The sequence below is a fragment of the Colletes latitarsis genome, chromosome 10, assembly GCF_051014445.1.
Source record: "Colletes latitarsis isolate SP2378_abdomen chromosome 10, iyColLati1, whole genome shotgun sequence".
Taxonomy (NCBI): Eukaryota; Metazoa; Arthropoda; class Insecta; order Hymenoptera; family Colletidae; genus Colletes; species Colletes latitarsis.
The window spans coordinates 31691859-31702279 of NC_135143.1; the positions used below are offsets into that span (position 1 = coordinate 31691859).

The following is a 10421-nucleotide window of genomic DNA, read 5'->3' on the forward strand; positions in this document are numbered from 1 at the left end:
ACAATTTCGTGCACGACGCCTGGTCCGACGTCTGAATTTCGTTCGGTGATTTTTCTCTTACCTCGCTAATTCGTAGCAAAAGACATCTGGCTTTTGTTGCGAGTTCCATTCGACGTTCCAACAGATTGCATTAATATGCCTTTGCTTGGTCGACTCGCGTTCTACTGGACTTTCTTCCAATACGTTCGCAACAATGTTAGAAACGCGACACGTTGAACCAAAATTTTATACTATTCCAATTACGATTTATTCAAACTTGACAAAATACAAGCTTTCTCATTTTACATTGAACAAATGACTTACAGACTATTTATTCTAACGAGAAGGATAAAGTCTTAAAACTTATTAATGAACGAATTAAACATTGGGTACAGAATCGATGCGAATTCTATTCGAAATTCATTCAATAAGTCGTTCGCCGCATGGAAATGATCCATGGTGCGATCTTCTGGCGAACGTCGCAACTATTATCACAGGACCTATTTCATGGATCATTCATTCAAATAAAACAGATTACATCGAGATGGTGACTTATGCCACAGACCAGGTATAAGAGTAGACCTTTCACCAAAGACCAAGTATACGAGTAGACCTTTCACCTTATGGACTTTCGTGGCCCAATCTGACTACCATACCGACCTGAAAATTCCGAGGTGATTTTAGCGTCCTCTTCTCGTGGATGGCGATCAGTTGAGAAACTATTCACTAAATTAGTATTGATAGGCTGACAACTGTAGTGTGTGCATAAATACATGTAACTTGACTATGCAGGGATTGAAATTCATCTCTAAATCTGTTGGTAATGTTGCAAATGACACGAAAATGATAATGGGGTTTCGAGACCCCATAAAAATGGGCCGAAAAAATACATCGGGTGAAAGATTTACTCGTATACCTCATCTTTGACAATACTCTAGAATCTTTGATGAATCAATGAGAATCAAAACTAACCTAGCGAAGAAGCTCTATATTTATGATGACCTATGCAAGGCGGATCGCAGTCAATTTGCTAATATTATTTAGTTTTTAATTAATAATTGCATTATCCAGCTAAGAGTGATACGATTATTAATTAAACGGTAAATAATATTACCCAAGTCTCACCACGTGGAGGTTGCTGCGAGTGGAGACCCGCCCTAACCGATTCCCAACCACCCTCCATTAATTAAGGTCTTCTGTGACCAACGATCGTTGGTCGAAGAAGAGACAAACGAAAGTGCAACTAATGTAAGATGCACAACCAACGAAGAGAGTTGAAAGAATTTTCAAAAGAATTTGTCTTGAAATAAAAACAACCTGCCTAACATAATGATTAACCAAACACACCTGCCTAACTATAAATCAAAATTCGTTTATTATATCAAGAAGCAATTCTAAATTCGCAGCCATTAGCTCGGTGTCACCCACGAAGAATAACTTTTCTATCGTGGGTGACACCGATTACCAGGTCTCACCACGAGGAGGTTGCTGCGAGTGGAGACCCGAAGGGAGATAGATGGAATCAAAGTTCCATCGATCTCCCTTTTACATCCTTAGAAGCTAAATTACTAAACTAGAGAGATAGAAGGAAGCAATGTTCCTTCGATCTTCTAGTTTAGTTATACCAAGTAATTATTTCGTATAAAAAGGGATGAAGGTAAATCGAGGGAGACGCGACGCGACGCGATACGACGCGATGCACCATGCAATAGTGCAAGGAACGAGAGACGCGACACGCGAACCGAGTAACTGGTCAAAAGGGTCAGCTCCGTTGCCTCTTGGCAAGTCCGATCGAAGGGGAAGGGAATCGACGCACCCGACACAGAGGTTCCCCATTTCTCCCACGCATCCTGTTGGGAGCCAACTGGACCCAACTCGGGATGTCTAACAGAGAGAGGGATCTTGAGTCGGGGCTACCGCAGACAGGAACAGTCCCTGATCCCCTCTGCGGCCGAAATACTCTTTCCCTTGGATCGTCTCGCCAGAGGACGGCAACTGACCCTTCGGACGAGCTAAACGGCCGATCACTTGCTTTCTACATGGAAGCAGTGGTGATCGGAACGAGAAACGAGGGAACGAGTAAACGAGAGAAGCTAGTTGGTAAATAATTACTTGGCATATACGCAGACGCATACATAGGAGTAAATGTACCAAGCAATTATTTTGTTTAAAAAGGGGTGAAGCTAAATTATGGGAGACGCGACGCGGCGCGACGCGATGCTGTACCGTACAGCAGATCTTCGGATTGATTCATGTTTCAAGAAACGAGATATCGAGAGAACGAGAAGCTAAGTTAATAATTGCCCGGTATCGCGGCCTTAAAACTAAATTTACCCTAAGGGACTTAGAAATAAAAATCCCTCGATGTCCTTGCGTTGTCGTCCCACGATGTCCCGCGATGTCCAACGATGGCCTGTAAATAACCTGAAACAAACTAAAACAGGCGGCATTTACGATTAGTTAAATATAATAAATTGGCAAACACGAAGCCCTGAAATAAAATAAATGGACCGATCGATGTCCTTGCGTTGTCGTCCCACGATGTCCCACGATGGCCTGTAAGTAAGCTGAAACTAAAAAGTTTGCATTTGCGATTAGTTAACACAACATATACAGAATAGAATAGAGGAACAAACCCCTTTCACAAACAAGGAGCCAGAAGTAAAATATGTAAGAAGACCAGACAAATGAAAGCGAGGCAAACCGATAGATTCAAGCCCAGCAGACATTTGAATGTCGAAAAAGAAGTAAGAAATTGGAGATTGAGATATCACTCGCCATTGTGTCGATAGTGGACAGTGAAACAGATTTTACATCGGACAAAGCAAACAAGGAACCAGTAGTAAAATATGGAAAGAGACCAGAGAAGTAAAAACAAGATGTAACCCCACATTCAAGCCCAACAGACGCTTCAAGGTCGAAAAAGAAATTGGACAGGGGAGATTCAGAACTCACTCTCTACTGGTCACTGCTGGTCACTAATGGTCAGTATTGGTCACTGGAGTTGACCAGTGCTCGCCCTGTGGTCTGCAGTGGTGAGTAAAGGTGGAGCGCTGACCCACGAGGTTCCGTCACGTCCGCTAGCCTAGAAAAGAAAGAGCGAGAGAGAGAGAGTGCAACTTAGCCTCAGGCGGAAGAGTTGGAGGGGTGGGGAAGACCGTCCTTGGCGAGTTCACCAATCAATTAACGGTTAACCGTGCCTTTGACCGAAAAATTAATATTCCATGCAAAATTGTATTAAAAACAATTATTTATAGAACCCACGTTATCGAGCATTATTTAAACTATTGTCTGATGTTAATTAATAATTATTGCAAACAATAGGTATGAAAATATGGAGAAATTCGAGGAGACTGAAAGTTTCTTTGAATTTCTATCGAGAACCAAGGTCGTACATCACGTATTCATTTCTTCGATCTCTCTGTCCTTTATACGATACTTCGTATAAGTTTTCATCTTTCGTTTCTTATCAATAAATTATACAGGATTCTGAACACCCAACAAAACAATAGACATATTAAAATTTCTGTAATTTCATTTTCCGTCTCACTTCTTCTCGCGTTCATTTCTAAATCTGTGGTATAAGCACAGACAAGGTATACGAGTAGACCTTTCACCTAATGTATTTTTTCGATTTTAGTGACGTTGTTTACGTATCGTTGTTAGAATCCTGTATAATTTACTGATAAGAAACGAAAGATGAAAACTTATACGAAGTATCGTATAAAGGACAGAGAGATCGAAGAAATGAATACGTGATGTACGACCTTGGTTCTCGATAGAAATTCAAAGAAACTTTCAGTCTCCTCGAATTTCTCCATATTTTCATACCTATTGTTTGCAATAATTATTAATTAACATCAGACAATAGTTTAAATAATGCTCGATAGCGTGGGTTCTATAAATAATTGTTTTTAATACAATTTTGCATGGAATATTAATTTTTCGGTCAAAGGCACGGTTAACCGTTAATTGATTGGTGAACTCGCCAAGGACGGTCTTCCCCACCCCTCCAACTCTTCCGCCTGAGGCTAAGTTGCACTCTCTCTCTCTCGCTCTTTCTTTTCTAGGCTAGCGGACGTGACGGAACCTCGTGGGTCAGCGCTCCACCTTTACTCACCACTGCAGACCACAGGGCGAGCACTGGTCAACTCCAGTGACCAATACTGACCATTAGTGACCAGCAGTGACCAGTAGAGAGTGAGTTCTGAATCTCCCCTGTCCAATTTCTTTTTCGACCTTGAAGCGTCTGTTGGGCTTGAATGTGGGGTTACATCTTGTTTTTACTTCTCTGGTCTCTTTCCATATTTTACTACTGGTTCCTTGTTTGCTTTGTCCGATGTAAAATCTGTTTCACTGTCCACTATCGACACAATGGCGAGTGATATCTCAATCTCCAATTTCTTACTTCTTTTTCGACATTCAAATGTCTGCTGGGCTTGAATCTATCGGTTTGCCTCGCTTTCATTTGTCTGGTCTTCTTACATATTTTACTTCTGGCTCCTTGTTTGTGAAAGGGGTTTGTTCCTCTATTCTATTCTGTATATGTTGTGTTAACTAATCGCAAATGCAAACTTTTTAGTTTCAGCTTACTTACAGGCCATCGTGGGACATCGTGGGACGACAACGCAAGGACATCGATCGGTCCATTTATTTTATTTCAGGGCTTCGTGTTTGCCAATTTATTATATTTAACTAATCGTAAATGCCGCCTGTTTTAGTTTGTTTCAGGTTATTTACAGGCCATCGTTGGACATCGCGGGACATCGTGGGACGACAACGCAAGGACATCGAGGGATTTTTATTTCTAAGTCCCTTAGGGTAAATTTAGTTTTAAGGCCGCGATACCGGGCAATTATTAACTTAGCTTCTCGTTCTCTCGATATCTCGTTTCTTGAAACATGAATCAATCCGAAGATCTGCTGTACGGTACAGCATCGCGTCGCGCCGCGTCGCGTCTCCCATAATTTAGCTTCACCCCTTTTTAAACAAAATAATTGCTTGGTACATTTACTCCTATGTATGCGTCTGCGTATATGCCAAGTAATTATTTACCAACTAGCTTCTCTCGTTTACTCGTTCCCTCGTTTCTCGTTCCGATCACCACTGCTTCCATGTAGAAAGCAAGTGATCGGCCGTTTAGCTCGTCCGAAGGGTCAGTTGCCGTCCTCTGGCGAGACGATCCAAGGGAAAGAGTATTTCGGCCGCAGAGGGGATCAGGGACTGTTCCTGTCTGCGGTAGCCCCGACTCAAGATCCCTCTCTCTGTTAGACATCCCGAGTTGGGTCCAGTTGGCTCCCAACAGGATGCGTGGGAGAAATGGGGAACCTCTGTGTCGGGTGCGTCGATTCCCTTCCCCTTCGATCGGACTTGCCAAGAGGCAACGGAGCTGACCCTTTTGACCAGTTACTCGGTTCGCGTGTCGCGTCTCTCGTTCCTTGCACTATTGCATGGTGCATCGCGTCGTATCGCGTCGCGTCGCGTCTCCCTCGATTTACCTTCATCCCTTTTTATACGAAATAATTACTTGGTATAACTAAACTAGAAGATCGAAGGAACATTGCTTCCTTCTATCTCTCTAGTTTAGTAATTTAGCTTCTAAGGATGTAAAAGGGAGATCGATGGAACTTTGATTCCATCTATCTCCCTTCGGGTCTCCACTCGCAGCAACCTCCTCGTGGTGAGACCTGGTAATCGGTGTCACCCACGATAGAAAAGTTATTCTTCGTGGGTGACACCGAGCTAATGGCTGCGAATTTAGAATTGCTTCTTGATATAATAAACGAATTTTGATTTATAGTTAGGCAGGTGTGTTTGGTTAATCATTATGTTAGGCAGGTTGTTTTTATTTCAAGACAAATTCTTTTGAAAATTCTTTCAACTCTCTTCGTTGGTTGTGCATCTTACATTAGTTGCACTTTCGTTTGTCTCTTCTTCGACCAACGATCGTTGGTCACAGAAGACCTTAATTAATGGAGGGTGGTTGGGAATCGGTTAGGGCGGGTCTCCACTCGCAGCAACCTCCACGTGGTGAGACTTGGGTAATATTATTTACCGTTTAATTAATAATCGTATCACTCTTAGCTGGATAATGCAATTATTAATTAAAAACTAAATAATATTAGCAAATTGACTGCGATCCGCCTTGCATAGGTCATCATAAATATAGAGCTTCTTCGCTAGGTTAGTTTTGATTCTCATTGATTCATCAAAGATTCTAGAGTATTGTCAAAGATGAGGTATACGAGTAAATCTTTCACCCGATGTATTTTTTCGGCCCATTTTTATGGGGTCTCGAAACCCCATTATCATTTTCGTGTCATTTGCAACATTACCAACAGATTTAGAGATGAATTTCAATCCCTGCATAGTCAAGTTACATGTATTTATGCACACACTACAGTTGTCAGCCTATCAATACTAATTTAGTGAATAGTTTCTCAACTGATCGCCATCCACGAGAAGAGGACGCTAAAATCACCTCGGAATTTTCAGGTCGGTATGGTAGTCAGATTGGGCCATGAAAGTCCATAAGGTGAAAGGTCTACTCGTATATTTCGTCTGTGCTTATGCTACATATATTTGATAAAAAAAATAAAATAGAATTCGTCGTAGAAATAATTATTTTTCCGATCGAAAGACATTATTTTTACTAGTCGATGTTCAGTTTTCTGAACGAACCCTGCAATCCGTCCAGCTCCATCAGAAGTCTGGATTTAGATTCTGGCTGTCTGGCGCTTTCGTTCGTACGACTGAGTCTTTCTTCCCGTAGATACCAGTCTCTGTTCTTTTCGATCTTCTTCCTCCATGCATCTAAAAATAATATTCTTCACTGACAAAAGTACAATAATAAATGATGAATACGTAAGAACCACAGACGAGGTATACCAATGGACCATACATTCAATGTGTTTTTTTAGCTCATTTTTCTAGGGCTCTGAAGGAAACATTTTTCGTCAAAATACGCGTTGTTTGCATTTTGAAACATTAAAATCCTCCAATCCGTTAAGGAGTTGTAATTTTCTATACACGCCACTAGCGTATACTAGCCACACATTATATTTTCGGTAATGAATTTTTTTCTCAAAAGTGCTTAGGAATTCGGGGGTATGTCTATTGACCAAAAACGATTGTAATTGACTCCTGCAACCGAAAATAATTTTTTTAGAAGAATTTGAAATTTGTTAATTTTGTCGAAAAATGTCTGCACCTACTTCGTCGATTTTTCTTAAAAATTTATAACTTAGAACTGACCACCATCCATGAGAAGAGGTCGCTAAAATGACCTCCGAATTTTCAGGTCGGTATGGTAGTCAGGTTGGGCCACGAAAGTCCATAAAGTGTAAAATCTACTCGTATACCTCGTCTATGATAAGAACTCCATATTTATATTAGCATCGGGGGTTCACCAGAAACTATAGTAAGCGCTAAATTACGATAGAGGTCACTACTAAGGCAACAGGGGTAGCGTTCCTCTAGATCTCGCCATTTTTCTGATTTGCTCCACCATTTGCACCCTTTATTAGTCGTGTACACACTTTGTACATTCTGTAACGTAACTCACCATTTAACTCGTCGAAGGTGCCTGCTAGGCCTCCCCATTCCTTTGGCAATATATCCTTGTCCATATAGGGATGCAATTCCTCTCCGCCACCAGTGTGTACGCGAAACTGGAAGAAAAAAAAAACGCAATATAGTACAGAATTACTACTCGTTATGTTGTATAGGGTTGCTCACTTTTTGCACGAGTTTGTCTTTGAGAAGGGGATAGAATATGTTGAGGATGCTCTCTATGAATGCTGGCGCGTGAAGGAAGTGAACTCTGTGGAGTCGTAACGGCATGCTGTCTTGCACCGCCATCATCGATTTTCTAACGATGGTATGCGTTGGGCTGCATTTTGTGAAATGGACCACGCTGAAACCCTGAACGCAAAATAGATTCAAAACGCATAGATCGAAGCTTTCAACAGGCTATGTCGTTAGTTTGAAATATAAAAGATATCCTCTATAAAAAAATTTTATATTACTAGAGACAGAGAGATATAAAAAGTCACGTTACGACGATGCTTGTTTGCAAAAAGTCTAGTAAACCTCCAACGTATATTACGTAGATACCTCGAGATCGATGACCATGATGTTCGAGAGGCAACGTTCTTCCATTAAACGGGCGTCCAGGACCATAAGGATTCGTTTTGAAATCGTTTGAATGGAAAATTTATCTATCGAGATGCTTCGTAAGCGTAAGACGGTCACTCGGTGTCCATCTTCCGTCAAAGATGGCAGAACGAAATACTGGCTGAAAGTGGGTAGAGTCAACGTTAGGAAATGGTGTGAAAGCGTAGTTAAACTTGTAGAAAATAAAAAAATATTAATTACATCGCTTCGCAACACTGTTGGATGTCCCGGAAAAATGGATCGCGCATAGAGAAAAATTCTGGCACGGCTGTACGCACGCTGAAATATCGTTCCAAAATTAATTTACATCTCTCGATGCTATTCTTGCACCCGAACAGGAATTTCTCCAGTCTCGCGTCATCTGCAAACGTAAAATTATCGTTCGAATCTCGCGTAGACGTGATCGAAAATCTGAGTCTTGGAACTACTTCTCGATCAAAACCATTTTAATCGTAATTGTTGGTAATGTAAATCGTAGGAGGTCACCAAATGTAAAATGTAAATGTAATTAGTACACAGACCCATGTGATTAGGGAGATGAGACTGTTTGGATAGCCAGTCGCGTATCGCAGCGACGTCGCGTTTCCTCATTTCCGGATCAGGCGGAACTTCCTCGTTGATGCGTTTCTGTTGCTCGGCCGTCGGCGGTAACAGCGTCATCGCGAACTGTAAGAGCAAATTTGTTTTTCGTTCGGAAAGTCTTGCTCATCGAGCCTTGAAACTCTCGTTACAAGTTGCGAAAGTTCCAAGAGTCTCGAACTTCCCGGAATATTATCAAGCGATGGATTAAATATTGACACGCGTCACACATTGTCTTTCGACGCAACTTTATTTATGGATGGACGTTTGGCTCTTTCTTTCGAGACTTTGAGAATTGTGAAAACTTTTATGGCGAATAATAAACTTTTATAACGTTAATAACATTTTAACGAAGCCTCCATCAACAAATTGGTATTCTTGATTTTCGTCTTATTTTAGCTTCTAGAATCCCCCATTAAAATTTTTCCCAGGGGTGGCCGAACACCCTGTATAGAGGTGCTATAGAAACTATTAGGATAATCGGAAGCTTAAAAAGTTCAAAACGCTGGACGATGACCGGGATTATCAGAAACACGCAATTCGAAAATAAGAGATTTAACGCACGATCAGAATTCTATGTCATTCGGGCGTTGCGTAATTTCTGAATGCTAACAGGGGAGAGTTTTGTAAGTCAATCGACATTCGTCGACTTCACTTTTGTAGAAAGCTAGTCCCGAGACCCACGAAACGCGCACGGCCATCGAAAATTGGTCGATCGAACGACATACGTGAGTGAAATTACAGTGGCACGACGATCGAGGAGATTACGATGCACGGGAGGAATCGTGATGGATTGTAAACAATAAGGAAAGAGAAAATCACAGGTGTCTTTCGAATTGGCAAATTTAATTGTTTCGTAAACGTGCCTTTCGTGACTACTTTCAGAACTTGCAATCCACGGTATACACCCTAAGGGAACACATCCGAGAACTAATATTTTGGTACAGAATAAACATAAGATTTCATAATCATCGATAGAGAAGAAATGAAAACTTGTTTCTCGAGTTGTCGCTGATTAGAAAAATCCAGAGAATAGAAGCAATCGAGAAGTTACTTTGAAATGTCTCACTTACCCAGTGTGAATGGTAGAGTCTGAAGAACGAAAGAGAAACGCAAAAGTTTAGAGACGAGTCACAGGTGTGACACAAAGTGTGCGAAAACTGTGCGAAGCGTGTGACGCTCTAGGTCGAACTGCACGCGTCTCCGTACGCAGGATCGGCATTTCTATTCGTTCGAAGCAGAGCGATTCTTCTTTTGTAACAGGTGCACATCGCGTTCCCCACCATCGTGCGTGAAAACCACGCAGAAACACCATGGGTGTTGGTAGAAAAATGGTTAAACCTTCATGCACGTACGGTTGTCGTAACAGTATCGTTAGTATCGCTACGTGACCGGATTTTATTTCGACCGATCGGCGCCGAGTTTAAAAATCAAAGCGTCCTCTAATAAGAGAGACGTTTCTTTTAATTATATTGTAAATTATTTTACCATGTTATTTCTGAAACGCGTTTTGAGCCGTTGCTCGCTCTAGCGAGTAGAAAATGATACGTTCGCCGACGGAAGTTTGCAACTTTTCGTTGACAGCGCTCGACGCAGGAAGTCCCTGTTAAATTCTTAGAATTATCAGAAGCATCGTCGAGCCGGGAACCGAAATGAAAAGATTCGGACATCTTGCAAAATGCTGGGTT

The 10421-nt window shown here is 41.5% G+C and overlaps 1 protein-coding gene across 1 annotated transcript; it reads right to left on the reverse strand.

The window, feature by feature from the left end:
- Window positions 1-6555: 6555 nt before the first annotated feature.
- On the reverse strand, window positions 6556-9943 carry LOC143346351 (alpha-tocopherol transfer protein-like). The gene is made up of 7 exons (XM_076774379.1): window positions 9807-9943; window positions 8676-8820; window positions 8356-8515; window positions 8095-8275; window positions 7717-7902; window positions 7544-7649; window positions 6556-6792 (listed from the first exon to the last, which is right to left on the reverse strand). Exons 2-7 carry the CDS (start codon window positions 8812-8814, stop codon window positions 6632-6634), a joined length of 933 nt encoding a protein of 310 aa, XP_076630494.1. The 5' UTR covers window positions 8815-8820; window positions 9807-9943; the 3' UTR covers window positions 6556-6631.
- Between the last annotated feature and the right edge of the window lie 478 nt (window positions 9944-10421).